The 15542-nt window shown below is 39.4% G+C and overlaps 1 protein-coding gene across 1 annotated transcript; it reads left to right on the forward strand.

Moving 5' to 3' along the window:
- The first annotated feature begins 902 nt into the window (after positions 1–902).
- rab25b (RAB25, member RAS oncogene family b) lies at positions 903–14817 on the forward strand. The gene is made up of 6 exons (XM_084944379.1): positions 903–1019; positions 1111–1213; positions 8485–8680; positions 10978–11171; positions 11903–11983; positions 13260–14817. The coding sequence occupies exons 2-6, from the start codon at positions 1177–1179 to the stop codon at positions 13373–13375; spliced, it is 624 nt and encodes a 207-aa protein (XP_084800505.1). The 5' UTR covers positions 903–1019; positions 1111–1176; the 3' UTR covers positions 13376–14817.
- The last annotated feature ends 725 nt before the right edge of the window (positions 14818–15542 follow it).

Here is a 15542-nt window from a genome sequence, read left to right on the forward strand (position 1 = left end):
ATTTTCATGGAAGCGCACAGAAACAGCTGTTCATTCAGCAACTTTAACTTCTTATTGAACCCTTTAATTTGAATGTGTTTAATACTCTTAGTTTTATTGTTTGACTCCATCTGTTTTCTTTAAATATACATTTTAAACAGGTTTTTACACATCGGGATTTCATTTGTTTCTTTTACTCCGTGTGACTATTTTCTAGCGACCTACAATTATTTTAATATTTTAATTGTATACACTGGTATCATATCTGTGCTCTCAGCAGTCACATCGTCCTCCCATTTACTGTTATCACTCTCAACAGACGACTGATTTATTTGCTGCTCGAAAGAGACAAAACTCTTTAATGAGGAAGATGTTTTACTGCATACGCAGGCTGAGTATCATCATTTCTTTAAGTACGGTATTTTGTTTTTCTATTAAGTACCATTTAAGGAAAATACTGAGTGATATTGGGCTATTACATTTCTTTTAGTAATGAGTTGATGATGTTATGTTCAATACTAATTACCAGACTTCTCATTATCTACAAGCAGCTGTGCGTTAATTTGTCCTCTCAGAAACACATTTGTGATGAAAACTGAAAGCTAAAACTGAGCCCAACCTTTTACACTGATCTTAGAAACTCGATTTTAACTTAAAGAAAGTCTGTTTGTTGTCTGCACTTTGGTCTGTTATTGTCCAGGAGCTTGACCGGACAGGATGTACAGTGACAGGTGTGGTGGTGCACGGTAAGGTTTTTTGAAGGAGCATGTGAGCTCTGTTTCAGGGCAGTTTCGCTTCCTGGAGCCGTCTCCTCCACCAGGGGGCGTTTGAGAGTCCGCCTCTGCTGTACCTGCCACTGGCCCCACCTGTCCAACCTGCCCTGCAGTGACTCCATTATTTGGACACACCTCCACTGCTGCTCTGCCTTTTCCTGACTCAGGCCCCGCCTGCTGCAGGAGAACGACCTGGATACGCTCCACATGTCCTGTTTAAACAAGTCAGCTCTCTCTTAACTCACACGGGAGGGGAAGGATGTGAAGGTCAGGAAAGCTGTTGACTGCCACTCGTGTTAAAACCTTTATTGCTGCCAGTTTCTTCCCTGAAGTCAAGCTGATTTTGGTTTCTGCTCAGTGTCATCTTACATCCTGTGATCAGACTGCTGTAAACTGGGAGGAGGCAACACTGAATGGACAAAACATGGGGTCAGATGAGGCTTACAACTTTGTCTTTAAGGGTAAGTACATATCTTTCTGCACGCTTTAGTCAATCACCAGGCATATTCCCAAAGTGTCAGAAAGGTATCACACAGTAATGTCCAGTTGGACTCTAATTATACTTCCTTGTTTATGATTAACTTGGCAGTTTCCAGGAACAAGAGCAGAGGAGTATGCATGATTGTGTGTCAACAGAATGCCACAGATCAGTAATAAACGGTACACAGTGATGCACGACAGTGTGCACGTACAGTACGTCTCTGGATGCAGCTCAGTCAGCTGTTTGAAATATTTGCTCCAGGTGAAATACAACAAAGCCGAGCAGTACTGCAGTGATATCATCATTTCAGCATATTGTTTCTGTGGGCGGACACGCATAATAGGGGCCATTGTTCAAATCAGGATGTGAACTTTCATTCCTGCTTGTCAAACTACAGTGTCAACAAGAGCCAGTCTGCAGATGTCACGTTAGTAAATCTTCACTGTAAACAAATTATGTTCTGTTATTAAAAAAAATCACCTGCTTTAGCTTTGATAGCACATTTTAATAATTTTATTTAGAATTCAGTCTGCACAACAGAGGAAGTATTTGCTCTATCGTGCTTTTCCACATGGTAGCATTTAAGGACCGGCACGTTTCAACCGAGTGGACGCAACCAGGGCTATAATAATAATATTAATAATAATGAAGACAACTAACAGCCAGACCAAAGTGCTAATGTAGAAGCTTGGAAAAGCAGAATGGAAAACCAGTGGGTGACCTCACCATGCCTGTAGCCATCTTTTATATACAGTCTATGGATTCAAATTTACATTGAAAATTTACATTCAGGAAGTTAGGGGCTGTTGCTATGGGCAGAGAACTTTTTTTTTTTTTTTGCTTAAGTCATTTCCATACACACTGACTTCATTTATTCCAACTACTTTCACAGACTCCCAATTAATGGAAAAACGAATATCCTGCTGCTTAAGGTGCTGAATTTCTCTTAATGAGCTCATCTTTATTCTTGGAATTAAAGTAGCTTTGCATGAGTCATGCTTGGGCCTTGGATCAGCCCCTCAGTTTTAGCTTCCCTCCCATTTAGAATGTATACATTTTTTTCTGAACGTCTCCCCTCTCGGAGGAGTGTGGAACAGCACAGTGGGTCTCCTGCATCCACAGCCAGAAAGAGCAACCCACTCTCTGTGACATCATATCCAAAAAAAGAAAAAAAAACCCAGTCTGAAACGTACTGTCATGCTAGTGTGAGTTTCCTCTTCCATGAATGTGAGAGTCCGAATCAGCTAGTGAACACGAAGCCCTGCAGACGCCCACGCTTTTTGTGGCCAGATGGACGCGACTGCAGAACACTACAGTGCAAAATATACTTCACCTTGTACTTCAGTATAATAGGCAGGACAAGTCATAATAGCAGGCTTTTTATTTATTAAGATGCTACAGCAACTATTCATTGTCCACACACTGACCCCCTACCTCAGGTCTACATTTGCCTCCAAAGGCACTGGGATCACACACAGACTCACCCAACAAATGGTATTATTATGGATTATAGAGCATTATGGTTAAAATCAGAACAACCGAAAAAGAATCTTAAAAATCATGACACAGCTTTGCCACAAAAACTCTGTCGGTATGATAAAGACTTTAATCTTTAAACACTTCAGAGGACAAAGGGGGCTCTGCACAACTGTATCAATCAATAAACATTTATTGTAACCAAAGCATGTTGGCTACTCCTTCCACAGTGTTTTCACAGAAAACATTTTAATTTATCAGCACACAGCCACAAGTGAATTCATCACATTAATGACTCCTGTCTTCTGCTTAAGGAAAGCCCCAGCACTGTGAATGCTGGCTCACTGGACCAATTTACTGAAACACTTAATGAAGCTGGGGTCATTGTTGGTGTAGTGAAATCCATACCTGTGCTTTTCCTGCTTTGACAAGACAAATAATCTGTTGTGAAAAAGGCCTGCAGGCAATGAGATGCAAATGTGACTCATAGTAACTCTTACAAAGGGGTAGCACGGTGGTTTGTGCTGCCGCCTGACTGCATCAGTGATCTGGGTGTGACCCTGCTGGTCTGTATTGAGATTTTTCCAGGTTCCCCAGGTTTCTGCCAAAGTCCAAAGACATGTTAGTCAATTGGTTAATTGGCCTAATGGGTGAGATACACCCATGATACACCCAAAGATACACCCATGTATCTGAAGATACATGGGTGTATCTTCAGATATTCACCAAGTATCATTATTCCCTAAATAGTGCACTAAAAGTATCTCACTGTGCTTCATAATAAGTAGTGTGCGACCAGTGGTCGCCATCCAGTCACTGTAAACCATCATGCATCCTGCTGAAGGAAAAATTACTGCATGCACGAGGAGCGAGGGCAGCACACCACCACCACAAAGTTTTTGTGTTTATGAAAAGAGCTCTCACCAAAATGAGGTTTTAAAAATCATTTTTCCCCTGGAAGTTTTGCTTCTAATGGACACTCATTATTGCAGTATTGATCTTCACAGTGAAGGGATGTTTCTCTGGCTGATAAACGTTAACAAACTTCCCAGGAAACCAAATCTACCAAACCAAAACTAGTGGCCTTTTTCAGCGTGTGTGCAGGCTTCAATCCATCCAATGATAGCTCAAAGAAACTAATCAGTGAAATCAGTTTGAGCAGATTTTTGGAAAAGGAAGTATTGTATTAGTGTTCAATTCAATTCAGTTTTATTTATATAGTGCCAAATCACAACAGCAGTCGCCTCAAGCCGACTGCTGTTGTGATTTGGTGTTCCTGTCTCTTCATTTTGCCTAAAATGCTTTGCAGTATAAATTTAAATAAAATTGGGTAATTAGATATTAAAATTAATTAGCAGGCTTATGTACATACTTTGTACATAATTTAATGTGGTTTTGGTATTGTTAAGTATAACTGTAAATCTGAAGGCAGGGTTGAGGTGACACACACACATTTGTCCCCCAATAAAATTAAGAATTATGATTACAAAGGTGCGAAAGTAAATAAAACAATATACAAGAAAAGAACACTACATACACTATATACATGATATTTGGGTTACAGGAAACATTGTAGGGTGTGTACCATGGCATCGTAATAAAATCTAATAAATAATGTGGTGGTGGAAGCGCTATTACTGAATCTTTTGTGGAAAATGTAGTTAGTAGAGTAAGTTATGCAATAGTTTTTTCTCTTTGTTCAGAAGTGTTTTTGCTAGTTTGCTGACTAATCTTAAGATAATGTTGCCTGTCCGCCTTAGATTTAAAGCCAGTTGAAATGTAAATGATTTATAAAAATCATCCCAAAGCATTTGCAACTGCAGAGAGTTTTGAGCATGGACACAAATCCTGCAAAATCATATTTGAGCTATAAAGTCCAGGTGTTTAGAAATGACAGCAGGTTTGGCTCTATGTGCATATTGAAACAGGCTGCTGCTCAAACAAAATAAAACTGATATCAGACAGAAGCCTCAGCTCTCACAGCGAAAGAGTTAATCATACCCACATGTGTGCTAACTCGGGAGGGATAATATTAAATAGAAAAGCTGAGAATAATTACATGACAATGGTACAGAATGCCAGAGAGCTTCGCGCCTGATTTTTATTTTTCTTAAAGAAAGAAACAAACAAATAGAAGCCTTTCCACCATAAACATGTAAAAGGTCCTAACTGGTGTATAAAACTTCAGCAAAATGCCCCAAATGAAGTGTTTCCTGGGGGATGACCAGCAGACCACAAGCTCCTCCCACTGCTGTAAGTGAACCCTACATTCACCCGTTAAGGTGTTTAGTTTCGACCTGCAGCAGCACTGTGTACATTACACCAACTACATTTCCAGGCCTGAAGGTCATGACAGCAAAGTAAAGCAAAGCAAGTGAAAATTTAAGCTTTTGGCCTCCTCAGGATCAACAAACCACACCGGCCACATGCTCGAAGGCCGCTTGTCCTGTGTTGCTATGGAAACATGGGGTATTGTTTGCATTAGAAGTTACTCAGTAGACAAGGAGAAAAGGGGGGAGCAAAAGCAGCGCACTTATCTTGGTGAACAATAACCTAAAATATTCTTCAGCAGGACCTCAGACTTCAGGTCAAACATAGGCACAGCTTACTTATTTGTCTTTTTAGATTTTATGGGACTCAGCAGGTGTTAAGGTGCGGGAAATAGCACTTTTTATGTCCTGTGGCTCAGAGAGTTAAAAAAAAGGAAAACAAATTATTTTCAAACCCTGACTGATGTTGATTCAAGGAAACAGCAGTGTGGAGAAAACAATCTCTCAGAATTTATTAGCTTTTCTGCAGCTTTCAATAAATCCAAAACAGCAGATGGAGTTTTGCTCAGTTGTTGTTTGGTTTTGTTGGAGTTCTTTTTCACATTTGTGAAAGCTGTTGGCCATGTTAGACAAGGTTCAAAGTTCATTCGCAAGACTTAGAAAAGAAGAGAAGTTAAAAAAAAAAGTCTCACTCCACAGTTAAATTAGTAACTGCTCTGACATTGTAAATCACACCGGCTTTTTCAGCAGATGGAAGTGGAAAATTAACACATTGCATGACTGGGCAACCCTGATGATGAAGAACAGTTACGAAGAACTAGATCTTATGGTGAGATTGTTTTCTCAGCATTTAGCGTGGTAATGGAGCATTGCTACAGCTCCAATAGCGTGTTCATGCAGTCAACAATTTACTGCTATCAAGGTGAAGAACTGATCACGTCTTTACTTTAAATATCTTCAACCCTCCTGAGAGTCTGTCTCTAAAAATAACAGTTTTCAGCATATGTGAGTTTAAACTGGCAAATGCTGAATTTAGTCTTCTGATAAAAATCTTTAAGTACTTTAGATTTCCCAGTAACTGCACATATACACAAAAAACTTACTCTTTTATATTTATCTTTTGCTATTTGAGAATTCTTGATTTAAATGTTCCATGCAGTTGCAGGGAGAAATAAGCTCTTCACGTTTGTAATAGTTAGATTGATGAACGGGGGTGGGGAATTAATGTATCCAAGGGGCCATATGAGAGCCTGGGACTGCTGTGGAGGGCTGCACCACTAAGCTGAACTCAATTCTGCCCAAATTTATTCAATTCAATTCAATTCAATTCAATTTTATTTATATAGCGCCAAATCACAACAAAAGTCGCCTCAAGGCGCTTCATAGATACAGAGAAAAACCCAACAATCATATGACCCCCTATGAGCAAGCACTTTGGCGACAGTGGGAAGGAAAAACTCCCTTTTAACAGGAAGAAACCTCCGGCAGAACCAGGCTCAGGGAGGGGCGGCCATCTGCTGCGACCGGTTGGGGTGAGAGAAGGAAGACAGGATAAAAGACATGCTGTGGAAGAGAGACAGAGGTTAATAACAGATATGATTCAATGCAGAGAGGTCTATTAATACATAGTGAGTGAGAAAGGTGACTGGAAAGGAAAAACTCAATGCATCTTGGGAATCCCCCGGCAGCCTACGTCTATTGCAGCATAACTAAGGGAGGATTCAGGGTCACCTGGTCCAGCCCTAACTATATGCTTTAGCAAAAAGGAAAGTTTTAAGCCTAATCTTAAAAGTAGAGATAGTTTCTGTCTCCCGAATCCAAACTGGAAGCTGGTTCCACAGAAGAGGGGCCTGAAAACTGAAACTATTAAATTGAACTTGTAGAAGCTTACTGGTATGGCCCTTCTGGGACAACAGTCCCAGTTTACTTCACATCCCTGTTTCCAAAGGCAGACTTACCACTCAGCAGCTGTCTGTGTAGAGCTCCATGGAACTTATTTGCGCAGTAATTTTAAAACATCATTAAAATGTAACTTTTACTTTAATATTCACTGGGACATCATAGACTCACTAGTTATTTATGTAATAAATAAATAATACTTTTGTAGAATCCTCTTATTCTTGGACATGTGTACACCCCGACATCACGCATTTCTTTGTTGTTCACTACCACATCTAAAATTTCACTGATTTATCCCTTAAAACACCTTTAGAAACTCTTTACAAAATGACATTTGATGCACTGAGTAGGTTTAGTTTTATGGGAAAACATTGCCAGGCTAGTTGTTTGCCTCTTCAGTATTTCTTTACACTAATCTAGATAAAGATAAAAATACAGATAAAGATACAGAAAAACTACATTTTTTAGAGCCACATCCGGGCAGGAAGTATAGACATCAGGCTTGTATTTCCTCGTTAATAATGACTAAATGAGCTGAAGCTGAGATTAGGAACAAGATGGGGTTAACAAATATCAAAAACAGTATGTCATAATTAATGGCTTTGAAGATGTCATAACACCTTGGCTCACTGAATCTACAGCAGTTACATGTAACTTCATCTTATCCAGTTATTCACTGGTCTCATTTTTTCTGTTTTCTTTGTGTGGTCATACTTTTTTATCTTTGTCAATTAAGCCAAGCCTCTTTTTTTCTCTCTTAGTCAGCTACTTAACAACTGAAACCCAAATATTAGTCACTGACATGTACACAGGGGGTGTCTGTGTTACTTCTCCTGTTTACTCAGTAGGTAGGTTGCTCTGGCAAAAAGGAAGTATCAGTTGAACTCGTTCCACCTGATCTGGAATAACTTTGCAGATGGTTTTATTTCCAAAAACAACGGCTTGTTCGTGGAAAAGAGATATGACCCCAAAGGCTTTCAGCTTTCCAGGAGGGAAACGTGTGTTTCACAGAATTTATAAATGAAGGAGAAAAAACACAATCTGCAGCGCATTAAAAGAAAATACATTTTAAAAATATTAATCAGTCACACCAAGAACAATGAACAGCCCAGAAAAAGTTTAAGGTCTGTGTGCTGCACAGCTTCACCTGCCTAAAGCCAAAATTGGATAAAAACTGTGAAAGAAAAAATAAACTGTCACACTTATTTACTGCTGTCAATAAATCAAATAAGCAGCTGATTGTACAGCCACCCTCTCGTCCAGTGTACACTGAGATATACTCAAACCCCACAAACTACAACTAAGCAGAGGCGTTTAACTCTGTTTGCCCTCTATCTGCATTCTTTCCTCTGCGTGCTTTAGCTCAAATAATTAACTCTTTCACCATGAAGTTATTTCCTGATTGTGCAATTAGCCCAATGTCAGACAGCAAATACTGTGGATTTATGGAGCAACTACAGGAGACACACCTAGGCATAAGACAAAAGTGGTTGTAAAGGATGAAGTGGATCTCGGGGGATTGACTTTGTTAGTTTTGCAATGGCTGAGTGCAGGCTTTCAACAAAAAAATAAATGTCTAATTAAAATTTCTCTCTGTCCTCTGCAGTGGTTCTAATAGGAGAGTCTGGTGTAGGAAAGAGCAATTTGTTGTCCCGCTTCACCAAAAATGAATTTAACCATGACAGCCGCACAACCATCGGGGTGGAGTTCAGCACACGGACAGTGCAGCTCAACAACTTCACCATCAAAGCTCAGATCTGGGACACTGCTGGGCTGGAGCGATACCGGGCCATCACATCTGCGTGAGTATATACTACTAATATCCCACTAATAAATGAGAATAATTACAGAAGGTTATGGTAGCTCACTACCCAGTAATTATATTGTAATTATAAAATGCACAATGCATTATAGGGGTTATTGTTCAAATCAGGATGTGAACTTTCATTCCTGCTTATCAAAATACAATGTCAACAAGAACCAGTCTGCAGATGTCGTGTTAGTAAACCTTCACTGTGAACAAGTTATGTTCTGTTATTTGTTAATTGACAGAAAATGTCCTTTTTTAAACTGTTGAGTTGTAAAACAAATCACAAATTTCTATAGTAGATAGTGAAAAGCACTTTCTTTAATTGTTTCTCTATTACTTAATTACTTTGGCATAGCCTAAATGGCTACAGGGGAAGTCTTTATCAGTAGGAAAATCTGCACAACTTATGAACATCCAGTGTGCCGATTGAAGTCTGTGCCAGGCCAACTCTGACCCCCTGGCTTCATGTTTGCTTTACGTCATTTTCATATTTGTTTCCCATCTTTGGAGACATCAGTTGTGGAGACTCCTGATGTTTTTCTTCACTTAAAAATAGTGAAAAAAATGTCACTTTCATTGTGTTGTTCAAATTGCAACAAATTACATTTGGATTACTTGGCATTAATGTTTCTTTTCAAAAATCATAACCAAGTTACTCAAAAAAAACACAAATCCTTGATGTGATCAGGTTCCTGTAGGAACTACTTTCTTTCTACTCAACTACGTATACCAACTGTGTCCTTGTGCAGGAGCAGGCGTGCCAAAAGTCCTGTGCTTGTGACAACAGGATACAAAGGCAACTCCCTCAGATGAGCTGTATTGACAGTTTGCTTCCCACTTGGCCAGCGTAGTTGGGCTGAAACAGCTAAATTCACTAATGAATAACGCTACAGTCCAGAGAAAAAATCATTACATTCTTTTTCCAGGATGTCACATAATGCCTTCTTGTCAGCTGTCACCACAGTCTCACCATTATGCACAAGGTGTCTGTCAACATCAGTGTTGTCATACAACAGTCCCATTTTATAGCCCTACAAAGTCCACATTAGGAGGCTAGCTGTAAGCTACAGTCATGTCATCTTGCATGACCCTATTTTATCTAAGTCATTGTATCAGTCCATATGGGATAGGGGAAACTAGAGACTCCAGTTTTCATAGGTCAGGGCAGGTTGCCATTCTATCTGAAGGCTAACACATGCAGAAAACTCTGCTGGAATCAGTGTTTGTTAAAATCAACAATCAGTATGTGCAACTCTTGTCTTAAATAAAGTTTATTAATCTAAACTGGTGGGTATAAAATAATGGTTCACATTGCAATCTTCTTTTGTCACTAATATGTGTTCTTCATTAAGAATGCATCTTAAAAATGTGTGACTTTTATGCACACCTGCAAACCGACACGCACAATGCTTTTGCAGTCCACACGCTTGTTTTCCTGCTGCTTAGTTGTTGAGCAAACCTGTATGTCGACATCTTAAGGCGGTGCTGTTATCAGCCAAAACACCCACGAGGACAGGTGCTGATCCTCGGTTACCTCCCGCATTACCTGAAAAACCACAAGCACATTCTTGTCTCCATTTTCTTTCCAACTGGCACATTTAAAATCCACTTGTTAGGACAGTGATGTTCCTTTGAACACTCAGTGCTTCTCTCTTCCAACTGATTCAGTATTTTTTTTTCTTCCCTAATTAAACTAGAAGGATTAAGAGTGTGGAAACGGGTTTTAAAACAATAGAACCATGTCCGTTTTATTTTTAAGACACGGGGAAATCTGAGGATATGCTACACCACTGGATTAGCTCTTTTCTGACAGCGTGGCTTTTTGAGTAATTACTTGCCAACTTATTCCAGTATGCAAATTCTCACTCCCATGGAATTTCCCATTTGTGCTGTAACAAGCAGCTAAAACCTATTAAAGTGGAATTAATTATGCTGCTGGAAGAGGAGAGCAGAATTGTGATTGTCGGGGAAGTATTGACTGGTTCGTAACTTCAGAGCAATCAGTAGTCATTAATTAATTTTTTTCAATGGACGGCGGCAGGAGCTGCCTATTATGCTTCCATACTGGCGACAGCTGAAGCTAATACCATAAGCACTTGAGTACATATCTCCATCTACTCCCTCCTTATGAACACGATGTCACTCTTGAGGATTCATGATGGACCACTGATGATTTTTAGTCTGATTTTTTTTTTTTAAATCACTTCATAATTATCGCTGTCATTTAGCTGCTTAGTTCAAGCGTAAAGATTTCTGTGTGCAACTGTAAAGGCTGCCTCATCCTAACAGGTATTACAGAGGTGCTGTTGGAGCCCTGCTGGTCTATGACATCACCAAACACCTCACCTACGAGAGTGTGGAGCGCTGGCTAAAGGAGCTTTACGAACATGCTGACCCCCACATTGTGGTAATGCTGGTAGGCAACAAGACTGACCTGGAGTCAGAGAGATCAGTGCCCACTGAGGAGGCCAAAGACTTTGCAGGTACAAAGTCAACAAGTGCTAAACCTAGAAATTAGTGCATGTGTTCTGTTTTATTTACCGGTTAATGGGAATTTTTTGTGTTGCCCCAACAAAACTGAAAACAACATTTCACTTGAGAGAAAAGGTACAGAAAGGATCTCTGTGATTTCACAGAACCTGTCAGCTGTGCGTTTCCTGTTTTTAGCAACAACTAAAAGCAAAAATATGATTTTTGCAAGAAGAGGAGATTGAGATTTTAAAGAAGAACGTGTTGATACAGTGTGCAATTCTACATGTTTCCAACATATAATGATGTTCAAATGCAGCTTCAAACCCCAAGACGTATGTCAGAGAATTATAAAGACTAAGAAATGTTACTCAAAAATGTTGCGCCTGCATTTCATTTCCAAAGCAAAACATCTTTGATGTTTTTGAAATGTTATCAACTTTTGTGAAAAATGATAATGTTTTCACTTTTGTGCTTGCTTTATTCACATCCAGGACTGCAGCAGAATTTAATTTCTGATAATTATGGAGACTATTACTGTGTTTATGAAAGCAAGTCAAATTCAATCATTCTTTGTGGCTCTAATTTCCTATTGTTTGATTAAAGCTAGAGTATGCAATGTTATTATAGAGCGCATTTCAAACACCCCAATGTTAAAACTAGAGACACAATTTGATAAAAGTGAAAAATAAAATAAGCACAGATGTGAATTTAATCATGAACGTTTGTATCATTATTAATACAGAGAAGAAAGGCCTTTTATTCTTGGAAACCTCAGCCTTGGATTCTACAAATGTAGAAGCAGCATTTACCACTGTCTTAGCAGGTAATATATATATTTATTTATTTTTACACATGCTTCATGTGTTTTTATATTGCTGATATAAATGAATACCATTTCTCCTTGCCTTTCCTTTTCCTACATTTTGTGAATATTTACTATAAATTATGCATCTGTTACCCTTACTCTTACCAATTTTTCCACTCCTGTGCTCAGTTCCTCTTTCCAATATAGAATATGTTCCAGAAACAGCAGGAAATCCAGTGATATCTATTTATATCATGCTTTTCACAGGCAAATGTTTTACAGAAGACAAACCTAAACAATAAAAATTAAATAAAGAAAACGAAAAGCAGGAAGGTAAGGGATTAAATAATCTAAAAGAATACATTAAATATACAATAAAAAAGGATGAAAATGATCCCAATTAGAAGAAAAAAGACACAGTAAACAAAAGCCAGTGAAGAACAATGACAGCATTATACGACAAAAGTGTAAATATAAGCAGAACTGACAAAACTTAACCCGTACTGCTTTTATAGGAATTAAGAGGTTGTTGCTACTCAAATGCATGTCAGCTGTCAGCTATCAGCTGATCATCAGCGAGTGTGAGCACCTGTATAAAAGGCTCGCAGGCCTGGAGCATTCAGCTGCCATGGAGGAAAGACATTTTGGAGAAGCAACTCCTGAGAAGGGCTATAAACCCGTTTACAAACAATTTAAAGTCCATCATTGTGCAGTGAGAAAGATTATTCACAAGTGGAAATAATTCAAGGCAGTTACCAGATATCCCAGGAGGATAGGTCTCATCAAATTCACCCCAAGATCAGATCATGCAATGCTAAGAGAAACCACAAAGGACCAAAAGCTACCTCTGAGACTACAGGCCTCAGTTAGCATGTTAAAGGTTAAAGTTCATGACAGTACAATTAGAACAAGAGTGAATAAGTGTGTCTTGTTTGGAATAGTAATCAAAAGAAAGCCTCTTCTCTTGCATCTGGACAAACCACACATTTTCTGGATCAATGTGCTTTGGACAGACGACCCAAATCAAACCCAATATATGAGCACAAACACCTCCGACCAACTGTCAAGCACAGTGGTGGAGCCACATTTTTGAAAGGTTTGAGCGCTGCTTATTACATAGCATAGAAAATCATGGTGGACGTGCCAGTTATTAGTAAATTTCTAATCATAGCCTTCTATACTTTTGTGCGGCCCAGAACCATGGTATTACTGCGTATGTGTTTTATTTTGTTAACAACTTTTCTACTTTTTCATTCTTTCTGCGCCATCATATATATCAATTTCATGCCATTAGAGATTCACAAGAAGGTAAGCAGTAAGGAAGTGGTCCGAGGCCCCATGAGTGCAGTTACCCTGAACAGCCCTAAAGCAGAAGACACAGAGAAGAAGTCCTGCTGCAAGAACATCTGACCCCACCATCCTTCAGGACTCGGGCCTCACGGTGGGGGACTGCTCCTTTTGCCCTGCTCTGGAATTTGTTGGAGGCAACCTCAGGCACCAGTATAAATGGTTCTGGCTTGAATGCTGCAACTTTGAATTGACTGATTTAAGAGTGGTAGAGCCGGCGTGGTGGTAAGATGCATTAAAACGACAGTTGAAAATGTGAACAGATGGAGCTGGAAACCACCAGCAGTCTTTTAAGTTACTTCTTCACTACTGAACAAAGGTCAAAGGTGAAACTAAACTGTGTTACCTGTCAGATTATCTATAATCCATTCGGGGAATTGAAAACACATCATAGTGTGTATGATGTCTAAAATATGAGGACACATGTTTCAATGTTTTTTCTTATAATCAGCCGCTTGATTGGTGGAAATGTTTGTATTCATTGTGAGTGTTGCTGTCACTGCTGAGCGTGTGCTCCAGCTGGTTATCTATGATGAGACTGATTACATATCTGTTAAGAAATAAATGGAGACAAATTACCCACTGTGTATTTTTGTGTCTGTCCCTTTGTGGGTATTGTGTACCCATCTTCTGATGTCTGCTTCCAGCAAGATAACCTGCCATGTCACACAGCTCAAACCATCTCAAACTGGTTACGTGAACACTAAAGGAATTCACTGTACCCAAATCCCTCCACAGAGGAATGGGAGATTGTGGAGCTGACAAATCTGCACCAACTGTTTGATGTTATCATGTCAATATGGATCAAAATCTGAGAAATGTTTGCAGTACCTTGATGAATCTGCCACACCGAGGCAGTCCAAGCTAATACTCACAAGGTGCACCTAAAAATGTGTCCACTGAAGCTCTAAGCTCTGGAAACAATGAGTGAGCGGCTCTGAGGGCTTTACCGTATATTTAAATCAGCAAATGACAATAATTTACAGAAAGCACATTTACATTGTTTTCAGTATAATTTCAACTTCAGCTCGAGACTGAGACCATAAAAGCATCACAGAAATGTTTAAGGTTGAACTAATAACCCAAGTGAGCAGCAGGACTATTTTCTTATAAAGGTTTTCTAACCAGAGGAGTTGCTGGCCATTAGACAGAATGCAGGTTTAAGGACCCTCCACATTGACTTCACTGTTTAAATGCTGAGCCACATCAATTTTTTGTAAATGTTTGTAACATCTGTGGTTTTCCTTAACGTCTTCAGAAATTAAGGACTATATTGTGACTATCCAGTTCAGCTTTGCCAGGGCGATGGAGCTTATTCCAAACAGGCTTGAGTCAGGGTACATCCTGGACAAGTCACAAGTCTATTACAGGAGTAACACAGAGGCAGACAACATTAACACCTACGGTCACTTTACCATCATCAGTTTACAGAATAGGCATGTCTTTGGGCTGTGGGAGAAAGCTGGACTACCTGGAGAGAACCTACACGGCCATGGAGAGAACATCAGAACAGAAAGGCCAGCCAGAGGATTTAAACACTTACCTTTTATTTATCATTGTAAAAAAAAAAAGAAGAAGAAGAAGAAGAAAAAATAAATAAAATAAGATGAATGGAGCCACGGTGATGTCACCCACTAGTTGTGGACCTTGCATTTTAAGGTGCAAAGTATCCACAGAGACCCTGACTCCTTCTTGTACCGCTCTGTCAACAAGATTTTTAATGCTGTTTAAACAGGAATAACTGATGAGACTGTGGGGGCTGACCTGCTTTTGAACACGGAGGAACTGCAGTCATTTTTTAAATCTAAAGGTTGCCACTTGCAAAAGCATTAGTAACGTTTATAATTTCCCAATAAAACAGTAGTTTTTAAATCACAGAAGCACACTCCAGTAAAGTGAGATCATTCCTTGTAGTGAGCTCAGCTCTCTTGGAAACTCTGTGAGCTAGAGTGTTAAAACATTTGGCTGAAGTCTGTTTCCGACTCGGACTTGCTCATTGCTCCACATGAAATGCTTAGCCGCACCAAGGGTCATAACCTCTGAGGAAATCTGTAATGAGGTCTGAAAATTTCAGAAACTTCAACACATTTGAAGACACTAACACGTGGAAAAAGTTCTGGGGGAAAAACTCAAATGAATTTTAGATGTACAGCAGCACGTCCGTCTAGCAGAGCAGGTCAGGGCAACCTTTTCAACCGTGACATCGTCTTTCCTCTCACTGGGTGCAGAT

Source organism: Perissodus microlepis, chromosome 11, assembly GCF_051167445.1.
Source record: "Perissodus microlepis isolate ML-2025 ecotype Zambia chromosome 11, ASM5116744v1, whole genome shotgun sequence".
Taxonomy (NCBI): Eukaryota; Metazoa; Chordata; class Actinopteri; order Cichliformes; family Cichlidae; genus Perissodus; species Perissodus microlepis.

Coding starts and splice junctions, on each gene's coding strand:
- rab25b (XM_084944379.1), top strand. CDS start 1,177: ATGGGGTCAGATGAGGCTTACAACTTTGTCTTTAAGG. Junction 8,681..10,977: donor TACCGGGCCATCACATCTGC/GTGAGTATATAC, acceptor TCATCCTAACAG/GTATTACAGAGGTGCTGTTG. Junction 11,984..13,259: donor ATTTACCACTGTCTTAGCAG/GTAATATATATA, acceptor TCATGCCATTAG/AGATTCACAAGAAGGTAAGC.